The sequence below is a fragment of the Cryptotermes secundus genome, unplaced genomic scaffold (assembly GCF_002891405.2).
Source record: "Cryptotermes secundus unplaced genomic scaffold, Csec_1.0 scaffold2444, whole genome shotgun sequence".
NCBI lineage: Eukaryota > Metazoa > Arthropoda > Insecta > Blattodea > Kalotermitidae > Cryptotermes > Cryptotermes secundus.
Window position 1 is genome coordinate 487,795 of NW_019723340.1, and position 22,481 is coordinate 510,275.

The 22,481-nt window shown below is 37.1% G+C and overlaps 1 protein-coding gene across 3 annotated transcripts in view; it reads right to left on the reverse strand.

Moving 5' to 3' along the window:
- Positions 1-22,481, reverse strand: part of LOC111861883 (catenin delta-2) — a 113,901-nt gene that overhangs the window by 10,714 nt on the left and 80,706 nt on the right. The window contains exons 16-17 of one of the 3 annotated variants that reach the window (XM_023846827.2): positions 21,522-21,614; positions 12,760-12,806 (exon numbers count right to left, since the gene is read on the reverse strand). In XM_023846827.2, the coding sequence (XP_023702595.2) occupies positions 12,789-12,806; positions 21,522-21,614 (111 nt within the window). In that variant the 3' untranslated portion in view covers positions 12,760-12,788. Of the gene's footprint in view, positions 1-7,578; positions 8,145-12,759; positions 12,807-21,521; positions 21,615-22,481 lie in introns of those variants that run through there. The other 2 variants (XM_023846828.2, XM_023846823.2) reach the window with 2 other exon arrangements.

A 22,481-nucleotide genomic window follows, 5' to 3' on the forward strand; every position in this document is an offset into this window, starting at 1 on the left:
CATGAAATGAACATGGCAACAACCTCTAAGTTTAATTTAATTTGATTTTTATTTACAGATTACATAAAATTAATAAAATATCCCAATGAAAATACGAGGGTTGGAACACTGCTGTAGAGACACCATGCAACAGAACCAAATAATGTCGCTTATACCACACATTATTTATGTACCTGCCTTACCTCAGAGCAAATGGACTCTCCCCAGATCATGCGCATGGGCAGTGATGAGAAGAACAGAGCCCCATGTTAGCTGGCGGTCTAATGTAGTGTTGTCACGATGTTTTCGAAACATGAACAACAGAATTGGATAAAGATTGAATGTACCAGAGGCCATACAGCACGACAGTGGCATCGAGGTCTTCAAGAGGATTGCGGGGAATCTGCATTGCCTTACAGAACAGTGGCAAGGTGGATAAAAGCCTTCAACAAGGGACGCCAAAATGTGGCAGACATGCGTCGGCCAGGTCGTCCCAGTGTCAGCAAAGAAGTGTATGCTCTTTCCACGTCACTGGAGAGTCATCGACGCCATACAATTCGTGAGCTGGCCCGAGAAACAGGATTAGCGCATACGACTGTGCTGCACATTCTGAAGGAATGCCCCTGGGCATAAGAAAAACTGCATCACGAAGGGTTCCGCATGATTTGACGGAAATGCAGAAATGGCTATGATACGACGCTGCTTGTAACCACTTGGAGCACTATGAGCGCGAAGGAGAGGCTTTCTTACGCCCGGATGACACATAGGCCAAATCGTATGAGCCACAAATGAAACGCCAATCGAACGAACGGCGTCATTACGGGTCACCACGAAAATCAAAAGTTCATCAGTGAAAGTTATGGTGATTCTCATGTACGACTGTGATGGTGTTATCCTAACGCATACCATTCTCTGACAGCAGACTGTCAATGCACAGTATTACTGTTCATTTTTGGAACACAACCTGCGACCAGCTTTGAGAAAGAAGCGGCGCCACTTTCTGCAGAACCCACCCATCATTTTGCAGGGCAATGCTCGGCTGCATGCAGCAGAAGCTGTGGCTGATTTGTTCGATCGATGGGGCTGGGAAGTGCTGTACCATCCACCATACTCCCCGGAATTAAGCCCTTGTGACTTTGACTTGATTCCTAAGATGAAGGAACCAATTCGTGGTATTCGCTTCAGAACTGTTCCAGAGGTTCTTCAGGCAGTAGACCGATCCATTCGAACTATCAACACAACAGGCGCTGCTAAAGATATCCTACGACTTCCTCATCACTGGCAACGAGTTGTGCACAATGCTGGTGACTACATTCTAGGACAGCAAATCTTCGAAACATGCATCTATTTGTATCAGTTGTAAATAAATAGTTACCACTATTAAAGTTCCAACCCTCGTATATCAATATGTAGTAAAGATGCTTTAGCACATAATTTCTAAAATTGTCTTTGGGCATGTGCCCAAAAAGCTTGCTTCACTCTGATGTCTAATCTTATGTCTCCAAATAAATTTTAATAAACAAACAAAAAGTGATCCAACCATCCAGGGCCATCAGGACCATCTTCAGAACTAAACACACTCTTTGGAGTTCACGCATGAGAACCAGACCAAAAAGAGATCGGCAACAGGTGACATACTGCATCCACAGTATTCCCTGTGAATGTGGCAGACACTATACTGGGGAAAGAAACACACTGCTAGCCGTGTGGCTCCGCAAACAGACACATTCTCAATGAAGTCTAGAAAAATCAAAACTAGCCCAACATTCCTATCAAGGTCAGAGGGTACGCTGGCATGAAGTTAGAATTTTGGAAATTGAACATAACAGCATGTCTAGGAAATATTAGTAATCAGCCCATATAGCATGTGTAATCAATCTGATCATCCAACACAGTCTGGATATTTCTCCCATATGGATTCCCCTTATCAGCAATGAGGCTAGCAACTTACATAGATCCACATCAGCCCTCAACACAGTTGTTGCTGGCCACTATGCAAGTCTGCCAACGTTGATATAGCTGTCGAAAACACTGCTGAAACATATTGGCAATTAATTCCCGTATGACACTTTGCGGCCATTCCACGAACTCATTGACTGTGGTAGTATATATGTATGTATGTATGTAGACATACTGACAGAGGTTAGCTCTTTCTAAGGGACCCAGCAGAGTATGTCTCCCATGCCCTCACATGACACAAAAAATGCAGTTCCCAAAACGCTGTGTTCTTTAGAATACCAGATGTTGAACAAAGTCCATAAAACCCAGCAACCTTGAATAGCAAACTTGTTTCCAAAATTCTTAACAATATGATGTAACATTAAATTTACAACATGCTGTTTAATAATGTCAACAGATGATGAGTAACTGACAATTAAAAGTTCCCTCCTGAGAACAAACTGTCAAATTATTTTAATAGTTTTCTCAACTAATTACTATAATGGGTATTTCTGAAATTACTGCTTTTTCACAGAGTGACATATGGGGTACCAGACTGAAGTCTGGTTCACAGTGCAGCTTTGTCCAACAAAATTTCCATAACACTGAACATGATATGAACTCATCTGTGAAATGGGAGAAAACTACACCCTTTCTTCCATCATTACTGAAACACATCTAGTTGTTGATCTCCACATCCACAAACAAGCCTCAATACTCTCAGTAAAGTATTATCTAATAATTAACTGTGAAGTTCTAGTTCTGCAACACATGCCAAGTTATGATTTGAGCAAAGTTAAAGCACAAAAGATGTAATTTGAAGAGTTCTATCTTCTTGGATATAATGCCGTGTAGACAGCTGGAAATCAACTGATGAACAGTACACAGACAGCATCCTGCTTCATGCTTGGCACACTCTTCAATCTTGAAAATGGAGGCTGGAGGCATGTTCCTCCAAAATGCCAGTTGACTTTCACCACAATACTCAGTGTTGTATCCAAGAAGATAAAACTCTACATAACCATCACTATGAGAACCTCAAATCCTACAAGATCAAATCTGATTAATCTGTAAAAAGTTCTGTCTTCTGCAATATAACATTGTGTACTGTGGTAAAGTTATCTGATATTAAAAACTTAATAAAAGCCATATGTTGAAAATATTCCAAAGATGTGAGAATAATATTGAGCTTAAGAGCAAGCTGGAGAAATCAAACAAAGGCAGACATAAGTACAGTAAATTTTAGTAATGAAAGTCCAGTGATTTTCAGTGATAAACATACATTCTTTGCACAAAAGAAAGTACAATTCAGTACTACTACTGTGCTTTTAAAATAATTCAGAAGAGAACATTCCTAAATAGCAGAATATCATATGTTCTTAATCTATAGCATTAATTTATTATTCAACAATTTTTTGCCACCCATATATATTTTGGTGATATATGTGCATTTTTCATGCAAATTATGACAAATGACCCATAAATTTGGATTATTTATGATTTTGGTTAGAACAGGAAGCAGGAGAGATTTTCTGCTTGCCCCTCCTATGCTCTCTAAGGTTCTTCACACCACTGTTTGCCCATTTATATTGAGGACACACATGTCCATATTTGCTCAATCTTGTTACACAATTTACAAATTGACTTAATTTTCTCAGTTACTCACTTGATTTCACTTACTGAACTGTGGGTACCATAATTTGTAAATGTTACATCTATTTTTGGGTGTGTTTCTTTATTGCTTCATGCATCAACAATCCAAACAGCTTCTGTTATGTGTGTGGAGAGTTAATTTTCAAGTTTTCTCAAGGGTAAAATTATGCCCCTCTCATCATAAAAGCATATCAACTTTATTTTGGTTGTAAAACAGGTGATTATGACAAGATGTGGGCATCTTGTGTATGCTGTGATGTGTGTTCAAGACTTCTGACAGGCTGGCTTAATGAGTTTCATCAAATGTCAATTACTGTTCTGATGATATGGAGACAGTCAAAACACTATTTAGCAGATTACTATTTGTTTTAAAATATAACAAGCATTATTGCAAAGTCCAAACATACAGTACAACAGTCATATTACTTTAAGCTATAAGGATTATTTTACCCAGCAAAGATTTTTCCAGTATCAAGGTCACCAGAAATACAGAATGCAGATGATGAAAACAATATAAAATATAATTACAGGAATCAACATGGTCTACTGATGAAAATCCAATATAATTTTCAGCCAGTTTTAACCATTTTGTTTATAAACATGGCATTAGTATCTCGAGCAAACACATGCAACCTTGACCTTGAAAAAATCAATGTGGACATTCAGCTTCTGGAAAAAGAAAAGGTGGAATTTTCTCTAAAAATAGTAATAAGATAAACTTATCTTTGTTATGTGAGCATTATAGTACATTTTACCTTCATCTTTTCTGAAATGAATTTAATATGTTGTAATAATGTCAATGATGTGGAATCTCTCATGGGAGCTGCTGGTCAACAACAGCAGCCAGTGCTGAAGAGTGCCATCTTCTGGGATATAATGCAGTGCAGTCCACCGAAAGCCAACCAGTGTTTTAGAGGAATATGTGAACTCCATCTTCAGGGTCGAAATATAAGCCCAGCAAACAACAACCATAGAAGCTGGTGGCTCTGCTTGCTACTTGCTTTCATGCTGTTTTCTTGCTAGGCTCATTCTTCAACCTGAAGATGGAGGCGAAATGTTCCTCAAAAATGTCAGTTAACTTACAACAGACTACATGGCGTTATATCCCAGAAAACAGAGCTTTTCATAATCACTGCTGTGAGAAACTCAAATCCTACATGGCCCAGTGTTGTTCAACAATACTACATGCCATTTATTGTAAGACAATAAGTACCTTCTTGTGAAACATATTCAATATGACAAATATCCCTGGAATTCTGTGGAGACTTGGAAAGTGACTGCACTTCTCCTTAGCTTACAACTGGGCTATATGAAATTCTGTTGTTTCCTCTGCAATTGGCTCAGCCAAGCACAGGAAAGTCATTTAAAAAAAAACAAGCATTGATTCCGGGGAAAATAATGTTAGCAGTCAACCTCTGGTTAATCCAGAAATGGGGTTCTTCCTGCCACTACATATTAAACATGGTTTAATGAAAACTTCTGTGAAGGGTATCAATCAAAATGGCACTTAGTTTCTCTGTTTGAAACATTCTATGCATCAGTGAGACCAAAATCAAAGAAAGGATATTTGTGAGCACATAACTTACAGAACTAATGACAGACAATGCATCTGATGAAATTAAATTAAGGCGTAGCAGCAGCTTGGAAAGGATTTAAAGCAGTGACCGCAAATCTCCTTCAAAACGTCAAGGGGGACAATTATGTGTCACTTGCTGAAGAAATTTCTTGGTGTCTACAAAGCACGCGACAAAAAATGCAATAAAAAATAATTTTGTGGACTCACACCTCAACTTTTCCAAGTACATGGTATGAACATGGGGAATGCTTTCATGTCCATGATGGAGATGAAATACCAAGGCAAGTGCAGCCCCAGTATGTTGGCTGACTACTGCTGCCCACTGAAAGGGATGCCCAAGTGGTGAAAGAATACAAATGCAAATCATGTGTAAAGACGTTTTAGGCGAGTTCAATATGCAGTTTCTACTGACATTATTACCATGCAAGCCTTAAAATGTGTCCAAATTTCATTTTTCATTCAATCACAACTGGTGAATCAAGACACATTTTTAGATAGTTAGATACAGCATAGACCAATTTCTGCAAGACAAAAAAAATTCTTCCCTCCAAACTGTTACGTAACATACAGTTTGTCATGATGTAATGGTTAGACTTAATATTACTGTTTTGTAAGTTTATAAATTACTTTCTGATAATTATGAACAGAATAATGCCCAGCTGGATGATTGAATACAAAACACAGTCTCCTACAGTTCTCATATTATGGAATTAAGACAGTTAGCTTATCAAAATCTCTTCCATACCACCTCTAGTTTCATTTTACAAACACAATAAAATCCTGCTATGTATACAATTGCTCCTAATATAATAAGAGATATTAAGCAATGGTGTTACATCAGTAACCTTGGCTTTCATATTACAAAACAGCACAGAAATGTAAATGTGAGCTTGACACTGTGCTTCACTTAAATCTTGTCTCTTAACTTTAAATTCCCTTGAACTATTCCACTGCGGAAAACTACACTGCCATGTTCCTTCAGGAAAATGATACTCTCATCACTGGTGCTGAGGCTACATCAATGCCACATTTACTCAATGAGCTATGAACGTTAGAATGATAATAATGGTCAAACAGGATGTATGAAGTAAGAAACAACATGGTCTAAGACAGGATACTAAAGTTTATATTTGCTTATTTGACAGTAAGTTCATGTGTGTGCCAAGTGATTTGAGGGGAGAATGAAAGAAATTACAGGCAAGAGAAGGTAGGGCTATCTAACAGCTTCCAATAACCAATTGAAATGTGGAAAAGTGACTGAAATGGTGAGAAATAAGTGGTGATCATTTAGAATATAGCAAAACATTGAACATGAATAGAGAAACTGTGAGAATAATTTTGACTAAAGATATGAATATGAAGAAAATCTGTGGCAAACTCAAAAAATGGGAATTTGCAGACCTTTTGCAAGACTACTGGCAGAACTCAAGCTTCAGGAAAAAGAAACAGCTGGTGATGACCAGAGCTAGGATTTTTATGTAGTATCATCATGCAAAATACTACTATGTACATAATTATGTAACAGAAACCTCTGAAATACGTAGTAAAATATATGTATTCATTAAAATATGTAACAGCGCATAAAAGTATTATTTAGTTTTGCAAGCAGCCTTCATTTACACTCTTTTGGGACAATCACTGATTTTTTTCATGCACAATACACAATTCAAACTTTTCCCATATTTTCTGGGGTCAATGATTGTCTTTTATCTGATATAATGTCTTTGTGGGCTGAAAAGGATCTTTCTACTTCACAAGATGTCACTGGTGCATATTTTAACAAAGGAATTTCCTCAGGAGCAATGTCTTCAGGGGGATCTACATCATCTCCATTAAGTGTCTGACAGATATTGCTAAATGTCAAAAATCCAGGGGTTCTTTTTAACACCACCTGCAACTTGGTGGACACACATTCACCAGCCTCTCCTTTCACAACATTAAGCTTTTCACTTTCATTTTTCACTATGTACATAGATTCTTGCATAGGAAGTCCCTGGTTTCTAAACGTTTTATACTCTTCAGAAAACAGCTGACATTGCTTCAGATGTAGGCCACTGAACATGCCACTTTTGGATCACTGAATGCAGTCTGGGATTCCCACACCGAAGCAGCTGACTCAGATGGGAACTTGGCTACAACTGATTTCACGGTTTCAAAATGTTCGCTGTAGAAGTTGACTGCCTCTACCCAGGATCCCCACCTTGTTGGCACTGGATTGGGGGAGGAGTGGGACAAGGGTGCACCTGGCAATTGCTATTTATAGGATTGCACTCGATGTGGGGCTTTCAGAAATATTTTTTTCCTTGAAATTAATGTAATCACTTGGGGGGAACTTGGCTCTGACATCCTCAGCAACACATTACACTCCATGAGCCAGGCAAAAGAATGAATCAAATTAGGGTAAAAAACATTCAACACAGTTGCAACTTTCAGCATATATACTGCAGCATGTGAATATAAAATTAGCACATTTTCCTCCTGAACTCTGGTAAGCCACAACAATTCAAGTTCATCATTCACAAATCTTGCAACAGTGGAATGATTTGTATGGTGCAGAAATTTGGAGCAAATCAAATGTAGTTTTAAAGGACCTGCTATGTCTAACTTTCCAGCCACAAGGTTAGTGATAAAGTGACCCATGGAATCCATTGTTTCATCCACAGCAACCCACATAAAGACATCTACTGTGTTACCCCTTATGTTTTCCAAGGTTTCTTCATAGCACATTGGCAAATAAGGTTTTCAAAGTGTTGACTGGTCTGGAATACGTTGTGTGCAGGACTTTTCCAAAAAGGACCAATTTCAGGTTTAAACCAGGGGATGTTCATGGACACCATCCAATTGCACATATCCTTGATGAATTCATTTCTTGAGGTTGAAGACTGCTGTATCTGTGTTAAGGGTACTTGCTTCTTTGAAGAATTCAGTTGCTTGTTCTTTGCATGTAGTGCACTTTGTACATGTTGCTCCAACTGTGATTTCATGGAACACCCGATACCTTTGTTGCAAGCCAGACATATTATAATTTTACTACTGGTTGTGAAGGAATCGTCTGTTTTTACACATAAATTTAACTCTGACATCAGAGAGGATGCAACTGGTGCAATAATATTGACTACACAAACTTGAACTCAACTCACTGAATTGCTCATACAAAACTGAAATCACTTTAAAAAATTTTAGGACAATGCAGGCTGTCAGGAGTGGACGCATATGTTTGGGAGAAGGGTGGAGATTTTAACTGCAATACAATTGAACACCATTCAAATTCTTATAATAATCCCCAATGTGCAGGTCATGCTAATAAGCAGAGGGTTGTAGTTTACACTTCTTTACTTACAGAAGAGATATTGCCTTCTGGATTTCGCCTTTACTGCAGAAAAAAACTTGTGGAAAGATCGAGGACTATATTGGTAAGGTATTTAACCAAGATCCACACAAAAATGTAGGTACTTTTCAGTTTAAAATGCAAGTAAAGAAAAATATCACAAATGTAGTTTTGTGTAACATCCTAAGAATACCTAGGAAATGCCAATATATGTAAAATATGTAGAATAAAATTCAACTGTAGCAATGCTAATGCTGTAACTCGTGGAGATTATTACTTTTTGAGCATCTACATGGTAAGAAATAAAATATGCATTTATATAAAAATCCTATGTCTAGTGATGACCCCCTGGTCTTCCACTACACACCAAAAACAAAACCAGTGTCCATGGAAAATTCCATCAGGCTGCAGAAAGTGCAACAGTACCTTTAAGTTCTGGAAGGTTCAAGACATCACATTCATTGAGAAAACACAAAATCTTGAGGTGGATGAGTTCATTTGGCATCATGACAACATGCCTTCCTATACTGCACTTTCAGCAAAGCAATTTTTGGCCAAAATTCCACACACCAGTGCTGCGACTTGCACTGTATTCACCTGATTAAGTGTCATATAACTTTTTCATGATTCTGAAACTAAAACTCTCCTTGAAAGAGTCTCATTTCCAATCAATATAACAAAAATACTGAAAGGAATTTGGAAAATGAGTTCATGTAATGCTTCTAGACATGTTAAAGAAATCAGAATGCAAGTACAAAGCCAAGAGGCAAATACTATGAAGGTGACACAATCACCAAAGTTTAGTGATAGTATATGTCTTTCATAGAATAAGTCCAGTTTTTTAACTGTCATACTTCATAGTTTGCTGAGACTATGCTACAAGCCAGAAGGCTGCGGGCTTAATTCCCAGTGAGATCATGGGATTTTTCAACTGACTCAATCCTTACAGCTGCACTATGACCCCTGCCTACTCAGCCCTGTTACAGGGATAGCTTTACCCTTTTACCTTACCTCACATATGTATACAGTGGAACCTCGCTTAACGAGCATAATTCATTCCAGAATTTTACTCGTAATGCGAAACACTCATTAAGCAAAACAATTTTTCCCATATGAATTAATGTAAAATACAATAATGCGTTCCATGCCGAAAAAAATACTGAAAAAATTTTATGTATAACATTTATTCAAAGAAAATTATATATACATTGTTAAGGATGAGGTCGGCGAAAATCACTTTCGCTTTCTCACAAATGATGTTCTCGTTAATAGTGTCGCCTTGCAATTGCTTTCTGTTTATCCATATGAGGAGCAACCTTTCAACATCGTCGAGAATACGTAACCATTGTGTAGATATTCTTGTCACTACCTTTGAAGCATCGATTTCCTTAATCTTGTCCTTGTTCTTGAGGACAGTGCAAATCGTTGATGTAGACCGATTGTATGTGCGTGCTAAATCAGCCATGCTCACACCTCGTTCTCGCTTTTCAATTAATTTATGTTTCATTTCTACGGTTATTTTTATTCTCTTGTGGCTATCTTTTTGCAGTTTTTTCTTCGGGGACATTTTTGCAAGGGTTATTAAACTTTGCACAAAAAAAAATCACAAATAATATGTCTGAACACAAGTTTGGAAAAATGTGTACTAAGATGCTAGCGGAACAAGTGCTAAAGACAGACTGATGTAGCAAGCGCACAATCCGGGACTTCCCCTCTCGTCACTCGTTATGCGAAATGTGGCTCATTAAGCAAGTAATTTCTTTACAATTTGTTTTGCTCATTATGCGAATTACTCATTATGAGAGGTGCTTGTTAGGTGAGGTTCCACTGTATCTGCTATTACACATGTAGTATTACCAAATGATCAGACACTTTTATCTGCAACAAAATGTACTCAAAATCTCATATAAATCTGACACACTTAGCTCTATAAGCTATACACCATACAAACCACTAAATGCATTTATGTTCATAAAACAGAACTCAAACTATTGTTTTTTTCATTTAAACATATACTGTGACTTGGAGGGAACACTGGTTTTCCATGAAAACAAATGGTTCTGTTATGTGTATTTGCAAAGAGAAAAACTCAACTTGACAACCAACTGTACCCCCAAAATATATATATATTGTGACATGTTGCACAACAGAGGACCCCTACCTCCCCAGCGGCACGTGGCGGTAACATAGCGCTCCCTCCCCCCACCCCCTCCGCGGTGACATAAGACGGCGCGAGGTAACAGTGTTCCTAGGCTATACGTGACGTCACAGTAGTGACGTGGTGGGCGACCCTAGCAACAGCGAACGGAATAAAAGCCGGCTGAACAACATGCGAGGACAGGGTGTTATAGAAGAATCGGACAGCNCCAAAAGAAAAAAGTTATTTGTATGTCTCAAAACCACTTATTGTTGCATGCATTCAATACAAAAAGCTGCTTGGAACAGTTTGGATATTAAATGTGAACAGCCCAGCTCATGGTGCGGAAAGAGGAAAACATCAACTGTATACTTTCTTCATCTGCATTTTCTTACCTATGAGCTCTGTCTAACAAATATTTCTGCTTAATTTCCCATCCTAGTGTCTGTACACATAAAATGACTGATCAGACTTTCCACTAAGGTCTAGCCTAACAAAGAGTTCATCTATGAACACAGCTAAGAAGGAAAAAAAAGTATATCAGGTGTGCACCATCACACATGGGATTCTTCAGCACAAAAAGGAAAAAAAATGTGTTGTTAGATTTATAAACCCCCACTACATTACATTTTAATGTCTTGCCACACTTGTTCACTAATAACTACTTCAAAAAGTTGTGTACGTTTAAGTTCACTACCATATGAATATCCTACAGTGTACAGCATCATTGTTGCTCCAGACCCAAAGTCAGCATGACTGCTATGTTGAAAATTATGGAGACTTGAAATTGAAAATACCCTCCACTGACATACTTCCCACAAAGTATCCTGAAAACTGGCCAATTCATTCAAAAGTTATTACAGAACACAGAAAGCATGCTCAATCACATAATGCTATTATTTTTTCTTTTTCTAAACCAGGCCCAAAGAGGTCAATCTGGAACAAACATTAACAGGAACAGAAAATTACAATTAGCTTTCATATACCATTTTCCTACCTTCAAGCCAATCGGATGATGAGGGTTCAATGCATAAACTGAGCCATAATACCTATTAGCCAATACATGGACTCCTCATACTGAAATATAACAGCACTTCTTACCTGTACATGTGATGCTGTTGTGGTTATAAAAATCCAGTTCATTGTGGAAAGAAATGAAATCAATGTGCAGTGAGCAAAAATTCATTCTACATCTCAACTTTAAAGTTATATTTACTACAATTTCATAATCAATGTTTACTTTTAACCACATCTATATGTTACAGTGATGATTCATTGTTATGTACAAAATTAATAGACCTCCTATTACAAATGAACGAAAAACTGTAAAATGAATTGTGAGAATAAAGTGTTGAAACTTCAGTGATTGTGAAACACAATACATACATTCTTGTGTACAACTCCAGTGTAAGAGCACTTACAGACTGCAAGCACCATGATGAAGGCAGTGTTACACATGCATCATGCAAATTTACTACAAAGCTGTTTTCTGTTTATTTAATTTTTCCTTATTTTACATAACAAATTTATTAGCTGGAATAATATATAATGGCAATCATAGTTGTACCAATGCAATAACTTGCTCAAGTATTGACATTTCATCTTGCAAGGACAGCTTGTGGTAAAATAGCTGGAAATCTTCAGAGGATCAGACTAAATTCCACACAGCACATACAGTATGACCTGTGTTATTTTCTTTGAAGTTTTCTTTAATATCTTCTCAGTAACTGTCTTGTTCCTGAGGAATATATTGCCGACGTATGAGGGGGGGGGGGNCCACAATTTCCCAGGATTTTCTTAACAATGGAGACAGAAACTGTATGCCTCAAGAAACTTCAAATTTAAAATTTATCATTACACTGGTTCATATCTTGAAGCATTCACTGCCACAACAAGAGTGTCAAAATTGTGCGACAATTAGGTGTAACGATATATGTCAATCATCTTTTAATGCACACATGTTCACAACCTAATGGACACTGTGCTAACTGTTCCAGTCTGTGAGCACTCCTCATCAGTCTTACTCCCTTATCACTTCCATACAGCATTATGATGAATCTACCAACATTTGAAACTAGGGTAGGTACTCTGGAAATCGAGCCAAGGTATCTACAGCTATGACAAAGAGAAGAGAAAACATACACCCACCAGTACAGTAGATACAAGCAGAGGACAGGTTAGCTGCGTTGAACAAGCTGGCAAATGGAAAAGAACAAAATTTAGTTGGGTACACCACAGAAAAGATGATAATGAACCCTATTTATTTTATAAACAGATTATGTCTTGTTCCTGAATGATGGCTCATAGAATGGTAACTAGTTTCATCATTCCCTCTCACACCTTCGAACAGATCTCACTAAAATAATCATTAACATTTTTTGACAATAAGACTGCAAATTCCACTTTAAGACTGTCCAGAATTACGATTTGAAGTTGCAAAACTGTGAAAGTTATGTCAATACAAAAGACGAATTCATATACATATCTGTGCAATCTGCACATCTTACAACACAAGAATTTTTGCTGCAAGGTTTAGAATTAGGTTTAACTAAAGAGTGATGCAGATGAGATGGCATATATATGCATATAACACCATATAACTATCTTTCACTGACTTAAAAAAAAAGGTAGAAAGCAAGAAAACTGAATACACAACAGACTTCTTTCTAATTTAGTAGTTTCCAAATATTTATTTTAGTAGCATACATTAGTGCTGTGAACTGCCTCTGCACACAATCACTATTAAAGTTGAGATAATTCAGACATCAGTGCCATGCTGACAGAACTCCATACTATATGTGAATATCATGCACAGAATTCAAAGCAGTGATTTACTATACAACAAAAACATCATAAAAGCTGAAAAGCACAGGAAGATGAAGAAGAGCAAACTACATATAACATTTGTGGAAAATCTCTTTTAAATGGTGCTTTAAAAATCACTATCTTAGTTGAGATTTCATTGGCTGGCACAAAAAGTTCTGTATGTCTGTAGCTATGGGGTGTAAGGAACTAAACATCTACACTGTTCGAACTGCTATTGCTAATGCCGCTGACGATGTCAACCAACTTTAATTTCCAAATGTGGCCATAACATCACCCCAGGACCATTGGTCTCATCTTGTTACCTTCCCAACTTCCCCCTCACGAACACATGGCATATATAATGATTGTTTAGAATGATTAGTGTGGTGAAATGTCATTACAACAAATTTCAGTGAACATCAAAACCTTACTCACTAAAATAGAATTTTGGGTCCATAAAACACAGAATTTCTTTACCAACTGGGAGACTGTAAACTTCCAAAAGAATCTCTTCCATGGCATTAGTAAAAAAAAAAAAATCTTAACACAACACCGCACAAAACAATTATATAAACAATATTAGAGTTAATTTTACCAACCACACAACACGTTTTTATTTACTGTCACACTACATGTTTCGACCTCAAGAGGTCATCCTCAGGTGTACGAACACAGTTGCACAATCACACGCAATCACATTCGTTTTTCCACTTATTTTGATCCTGTATCCTGTTCAGGTCCACGCTCAATAATATGTGTCAAGTTCTTCTTATAAAATATAAGTTAGAAATACAAATGTTAAAAGTTAAAATTTAAAATTTAGTTCACTGTAACTAGTTATATTATTACCACTTGGTTAAAAAGTTCATCAATTAAACTTCAACTCATCACATTGACTGCACTTTCACTTTTGAAGGTCTTGTTCTTCTGCGTCCTCTGATGTTGGATCTATTACGTTCCTTGTCATGATGGCTGTGGTCGGTAAAAATTAACTCTAATATTGATTAAATACACAACAGGATGCAAGAAACAATTAAATTATATACACCTACTGTACTAGATTTGTATGAAACTGACTTGATGATTGGCTGCCCAAATGGTTTTGCATGTTCATTTGTATACATATAATAGTGTTGTTACAGTGAGATTTAACACAATTTGTCAACAAAGCACAATTTTGGTTCAAGTGGGACAACACAGCTTACATCTAGGCCTATACACATTTGCAGGCAAAGTTCAATAAATGAAGCCCAAATCAAGAACTGTCTCAAACAAAAGCATGTTTTATGCTATTTACATTCTCCTTACAACATGTTTCAAAGTATATGACAATAAAATAACAGAAGTGACATGAACAGGCACCTGAAATGCATTTGTGCCATGCTCTACATGTCACAAATTCTGTTTTGATTCATTTTGATCTCTAAAAACAAGAATCATTTTGCAATGGCAACTTAACACATAATTAGAGTAAATCTTTCATGTAAAAAATTAGCACCCACAGTACTCTGAAACATATGTGAACAATGATACTTCTCAGTATTTCCACTATAGAAGTTATATGCCACACAATTTTACCCATGAAAATTAAAAGAAGATAAATCAGGTATAAGATATATCAATATATGGGATACTGTGCAATATCAGGACTGAGGTTGTACAGAGAACATTATTTATGAAATTACATGTATACTCAAGACTTTCTAATAAAGGACAGTATAAACTGAACAGCTTTATATTAACAATAATAAAACTGGCAGTATAACACAGCAAGTCACATAACTACTGCTAGGGTTTGTATGTAAATATATATTCATTTTGTGATGAGTTACCAGTCCAAAGTTGCAGCAACTTATGATGTTTAAAGTGAAATAATATTACTTTACTCATCTACATTCATATTTTCTGATGATAGCATATATTCTTACAAATTTTACTGAGCACCACATATTCATTTAGATATCTGGACTGTTTCTCATTTTCATCTTTTATTATTTCTGCCATCAGGAATTTTCTCACATAACACTTAATAACCACATCAAAGACTTTAACCAAACTCCAAATAGATTTCCCCATGTCTAAGAGGGAAGTTTTGGTTCAAGATAACTTGTATTTTACAAGATTTTTTGGAATTTAATTCCCACCTACCAATTGACACTTTCACTTGCAGCACCTATGCTGCAGGCTTACCAACCCTGCCAGCCGTTTTATGCCATACACTACTTACGAACATGGTAACAAAATGAGTAGTAAATGACAGCACATGTCCAGGGAATGGATAAAGGTAAATTATATGCACCATCTAACAGAGGAAAAAAGTGCATTCCAAGACAGAAATATCTTGTTTTGTCACGGCATGCTTCTATGCAACTTGGATCAGACATGACAGGCTGAAGAAACACCAGTAAATAACCAACCTTTGATATGAGAGCAAAAGGGTTAAGCAGACTGATGAGAAACGAAAAAAATTCAGATTAAAAGGACATTTGTGGCATGGATATTCATTATAGTGGATGAGACAGTAAAATTCACTAGCAGCTCATGTCAGCTCATGCACTTTCCTTCAAATGTGCACTTATCGCATCATGTGATTTCGAATGCAGTTCTAGTCACCATGAAGTACTTCTGAGACAAAAGATGAAGCAGGACATATGATAATTTAAGGCTAACTTTCACCCATAAGGTTTTGTTAATGGAAAATGAAACTGGGGGACACAACATAGTAGGTTTCAAAGACATTACACATATACTTCACTCTGCACTTCACTACATACTGCATAACATACATCTGCCCATAGTTTTGAAACCATCATTTAAACTAAAAACTGTTACTCAAGAGATTCCCTGACACATTTAAAAGAAAAGGGTGGCTGTCCAACACCAAAACTTACACTCTGGTTACCTGAACATGACACATGGTTATTAACAGGGCCCGGATTTTGATGACATGTCATCTTTTTTCTTGTANATGGCCCCCTCTTAAAAAAGTTTGCCCATCACTGTCCTATGCGATGCTCTTAAATATATAAATCTCGGATATGAGCTGCTGGTTACAGAAATGTAAATTTTATAGGTAATTTTTTGTCATTTTTAGGTTTAAGGTCATTTTTTCATTTTTGGGGTAAGTTTTTGGTAAATTTTGGGGCTTTTGAGGGTGTTTCTTGTCATTTTTGGCCATTTTAGGGAATTTTTCTTCATATGTTTTCTGAAATGTGAATAACATGGAGGCGAAGTGTTCCTTCGCTTCTCCTTTAGGTCATTTTTCTGGATTTTTTGGTCATTTTATAGGTCATTTTTTAAGATTTTCAGGTCATCAAAATCCGGGCCCTGCATATTACATGTTTGGGTCACATTTTAGGTCATTTTTCTGGATTTTTTTGGTCATTTTATAAATATTTTCAGGTCATCAAAATCCGGGCCCTGGTTATTAATAATACACTCGTCATTGTCAACATAGGATATTAGTATGATAAAATGCCTAAACTGCTTCCATGCACTTCTTATGTAGCGCAGGCAAGTATAGATTTACAGTTTATTAAGTACACACAACAAAATGGGAAGTAACTGTAACAGACTGGGGTCAAGAGATATGTTTATCAACTCATTATGCAAAATGAATAAAGAACATATGAAAGATGAAGCATATACTGACAGTGCACCCAATTTGACTGGGAAGGAAATGGTCTGCATGGTCACAACAGTACCTATGATCCAGAAAGTGGAATTAAAGTTAACATTTATTAGCTATGTTGCACGTTAGAAACAGCAGATGCACAGTCCTCAGGGCTGAGCACTGCAATATTACAGTACTACAGTAGTGCTTTATTTTGATCCAGCCTACAGGAACTGTAGTACTAAACCTATATCTTGGGCTCTTATGCTTTCCTGTTCTGAGTTACTTATAAACAATGACTCTGTCTACAATGTGTAAGTACCAGATACATGATCAAGCCATTCATATTTGTGCATGGTTTAATCAGCTATGGGATAGCAGCATCTAAGGCAGAAAGAAGTCTAAAGAAATACCATAATAACAAACATGGAGGTTGAGAGCCAGATGGGGTGTCAGGTAGGTCATCATCAAAGTTTCAAATACAGACACTGCCTGCACAGTTATATAAGGCTAATGAGTAAAAGAGATCTAATGTATTACTCTCAACAGAATTCACCTTCTCCTTATGGCACAAATGTTGAGGTCTAAAAAAGCCATTGAACAAGAAGTCGTTTTGGTGAGTGACTATAATGAATCAATCTCATCTAGAAAAAAGTGAGCTTGAAGAAGACACTGTAACAGCAGGTGATACCAGTAATGCCAGCAGAAGCAGATATAAAATTTGGTCAACAACACAAGATCCTTGGAGTTTTGGCAGTATAAATCCCTTCATTGGAGAACTCGGTGAAGTGGACACACGAGAGACCCCATGTGAACAAGGATTCTATGCCAATTGCAGTCTAGGTCTTATTCAAGGAAACCATCCACTTGCTGATGGTAGACTAATAGCTGCAAACAATTTTATGACACACCTGATACTAACGATGGATGCTCGTGACTTCCAGATGAGATGGTACAGGAGACATACACTTTCTTGTCTATAATAATTCAAACAGGATATGATGCCATGGGCTCAATGTAATATTACTGGTCCACTCTTCAGTACTCTATATACAATTTTAAAATAACATGACAAAATAAATACAATTACTCTGGTTACTGANTTTTTTTCAAATGCAGTTTACTGGACTTCTTTAGCATGAATATTTCAAAATATCTAAACAGTAAGCTCTCAGTTATTGGTGTTAGGTTCTTAGGTGGTGGTTATCCCAGAAGACATAACTCTTCCCAGTTACCTGGTATCCATGCATCCAGAGTCCTTATCAACTGTTGACAATTTCAATGAAAATTTACCACATAACAAAGTTGTTCAAAAACACATTCTGACGTACATAAATCTACCTACCTGCAACCACTATCACTGAGCTACATATGGTCCTACCTACTGCATGTACCATTACAGTAGAGGCTGGCTGAATTTATAATTACATTACAGTACATGTATCCAAAATCTCTCACCCATGAATCTGCTATGTCACCTAGAGGCATCTTCAAACAAGAATTAAGGCCAACTACTAGATGCATTTAACCAGCAGATAACATTCCCCATACAAGCCAGATAACAGGAAGTTTACTGCATTTTTTTAAATACAAATACCATTACCAGTTAACACCCTCCCCTGAATTAAAATCCAACCAGCAGCCCCCAAGACCATAATTCCCAACTTCAGTATGATAAAGGTTAAAGGGGAATGATGGAAGATTCATAAAGGTACCAGCACTTTCACACTTTCATGTCACATTATAATGTTCAAGACTTACTTTGGAATATTGTTATCCATCCACCGTGATATGAGGCTCACCTTATAAAGATATGGAAACCAACAAATTAAAAACATAATGAGCCCCCATAAAGGTACCTTCTTATTTTTCAAAATACTGTGGCATGTAGACCCACTGCTGTGTAATGACTCTATGAACAGTGCCCACTGCTAGGCAACAGATTCCTAATAAGCAACAACTGCACAGCAACAGAGGAACGATGTTTTTGTGCAGTCTGTGCCAAGATGTTATAACCAGTGACAGTGCAGTGCCATGCAGGGGAGTGCAAAGTCTTGAGGTGGAGAAGAGTAGATGGCTGGTGTGAAATGGCCATCAGCCTGGGAGTTAGTCAGTTGGAGCAATGAGTCAACTGTGGGATATTCACCAGCCGGTAAGGATGTAAGCAGAAAACGTTGTTAGGATCTCTTACCAGGAAATGACTAGTGAAGACATAGAAGACTTTATGTGTACTGCTGTTACAATGATCTCTGGAGTGTGTAGACCATAGAGGATGTTATAGTTACTTGTAGGTATGATCCGCAAGTGGTCAATAAATTGAATCATGGATCCAAATACCCCATCTATAGTCACTCCCTCATGTGACAATAAATAACCCTACGTAGTGAATTATATGGCAACCCAAACCCTCCATAGTACCCAGTACTTATGAATATGCAAACTTTCCCTGCTAAAATAGCCTACAGCTTAACCACTTGGAATGTAACATATCATAAATAAATTTTACTTGACTGATAATAGCAAAAACATCAGTTAACATAAAATTAAGTCTTCTCAAGTGCAAAGTTATGTGAAGATGGATATAGTATCCATTATTTCAGAGACTGTCTCTGTCTCTAACAACAGGAGGTTGATGTGATTAGTGATGCAGCTGCATGTTCAATTTATACCCCCAGAGTATGCTCTCAGCTTTCCCGGTGCTGACCATTGAGGAAACATTAGCTGGAATTACAGTCAGTGATGCCCTGTCAGAGTGTCAGCTGCCAGGGAAGCAGAGGGTATAGTCAGTCATAGGCAGTCAGCGATACCCTGCCCCAGTGTCAGCTGCCAGGGGAACAGAGGATATAGTCATAGGCAGTCAGTAATGTCCCGTCCCAGAGTAAGCTGCCAGAAAAGTAGTGGGTAAAGTCAGGCAGTCAATCATAACAATTCATGCTGCTTAACCTGGACACTATGGTATACTGTCACCAGGCTTTCATTATGATGGTTTCTGATGATCCTCCCTTGTTTTGAAGCATGCCAGTGGCCAGATACCATAAACAGCTTAAGATTTAATCTTTGATGTTCTATAGAACAACAGGCTTAAACAAGTGAAGACCATGAAAAAACTTGTAAAAACAGACCAACAGCAACTAGCATCACAGGGTGGCCAGGCTAAGGAAAATGGATTGTGACACCTCTGCCCACTGTGCCCCCAGCAATCCATGTTGGGACAGGATATCACCAACTGCCAAACTTGCCCACTGTTCCCTCAGTTATCTCTGCTGGGGCAAGTGACAGCATATTATATGGATATTAATGGAATTTGTAACCATGTTCTTTATTACATGAGCTCCTCATGATGGCAACAGAGACTGTCCCCAAAATGTTGCTTACCAACTCCAGCTTTCATGGCTGATTACCAAAGAAGACTTCACTGCATACATTCACCACAACAGCTTCAAATCCCATATCATAATAATAAGATAGTACATTGAATAAAATGTACATCACAGCTGAGATGGCCTGTAAGCTCACTGTGAGGTGGGGGGTGGGGGGGAGGTTAGCTAATGGTATGTGAAGTTGAAAACAAGAACATAAGCAGAGGAAAAGATGGGACAGACAGAGCACGCTTCCAGATATGTTCAAACTCTTGGAGTATTTACTTGGTATAAAACAAAATGTAAACATATTGAAAATAAGAATCCATACTCCTTTTTCTGTACATGTAATGTGCTTAGAGATATTAAAGCATGCAGACATAAATGAAATGGTTATAGGCTGATAAAGCCTACGCATCTTACTACACAAATCTTCATTGGAACTGACTGTATCAGTCTTTCATTTTAAGAGCAATGAATAATGGCTGATATGGAATCCATATAACTGGCAACAAATTACATAATGTTAGAAAGAAAACACAAATAATCCTCAAATTTTTTTTTTATTTATTAGTAATATTGAAGTTCAAGTATTACAAAATGTAATTCAGAAACAGAAAGGTGATGCCGAATAAAACAGTTTACTTTTGCTACTTCCTAGTTTAAGCAAAATTAATACAGGATATGCCACAAGATATTGGACAGCGAGGATGTATATCTACGTCATAAACAGGTTACCTGCTACACATCTCAATATGCACAATAGAAAAAGGAAACTTTAAGAGCTGCCTGTTCTATAATTCTAATGTAACGTTCTCTTGAGACAAAAATATTATATACCTAGACATGAATTCACATTTGAAACATATATAATTAATTATTAAGAAAGTCAATTAAAAAAGCCATTGAAATACATATAATATTGGCCCAAATAAGTCACCTACATAACTACTACATCAGCCATTAAAACCATGGTTGTCATGCAGAAAATCATGTGCAACTGGACCATCAGAGTAGTGCAGAAGGCTAAAACATGCACAATACTGATGTGTCTGTATACATTTGTAAGAAAGTGAACGTATGTAAGTGTGGTTGTACATGTGAGTGTAATTTTATCGAGCAGCATCACTTACTGGAGCTGGAGGATAAGCTCGAACTCCTCCTGGAGGTGGGGCATGTGTGCCTCCTTCTGGATATGACATGTCTGCCATAGGAATATCTTCACCCTGTAAGGAAACATACTATTTAACAGAACATATAGTTAATAGAGTCCTGTTGTATATCAAGGTAGCTTCAAAAGTAAAAAGTTAATGAAATAAACACTTCTCTAAAGAAAATATTTAACATTACACAGGTACGTGCAAGAATAACTGTTTTGAGATGAGACTTTGGAACAATTTCAAGAACCAAGGTGAGAATAAGAATCTTCTCTTTGCTATAATAATTTATAAAACTAGCCACTCTTTCACAGTGCATGAAAGTGCACTACCATATTTACCAAAAGGAAGTTGATTCTGAATGTGAGATGACCCACACTATGAAACACGTCTACACAGAAGCAGTAATGTTCTTAACTAGTTTCAAACTCTTACTACAAACATTGTGGGTGAGAGAATATTAGAAATCATGTTAAACATGAAATTTATTGAGTTAATTTCCACCTTGGGAAGTCACAAGACTTTGTTCATCTTTGGCAACCGCACACTGTCCACCCTTCCCATCACCTGCCTTATGTTTAATGTCTACATACTTTCTATCATCTCTCTCACATTCACTGCTCACTGCAGCTGAGGGAAATGGCAGAGATGGTGTAGAGAGTGAGACTGGTGAAGGTGAATAAAGGCTAGAGACTTCTCAAGAAAGAAACTGACTTAATCTAATATTAATTCTTTCATATCTTTGTAGTAAGACTACAAAACTAATTCAGGACATTATTCCTTCTGTGAAAACATGTAACATGGTGTGGGGTCATCTTATATTCCAAATCAACTTCCATTTGGGTAGATATGGTAGTATACTTTCATGCACAGTGAAAGAATGGTCAGTGTTATAAATTATTAAAGTAAAGAAATTTCTCTACTAGAGAAAATTCT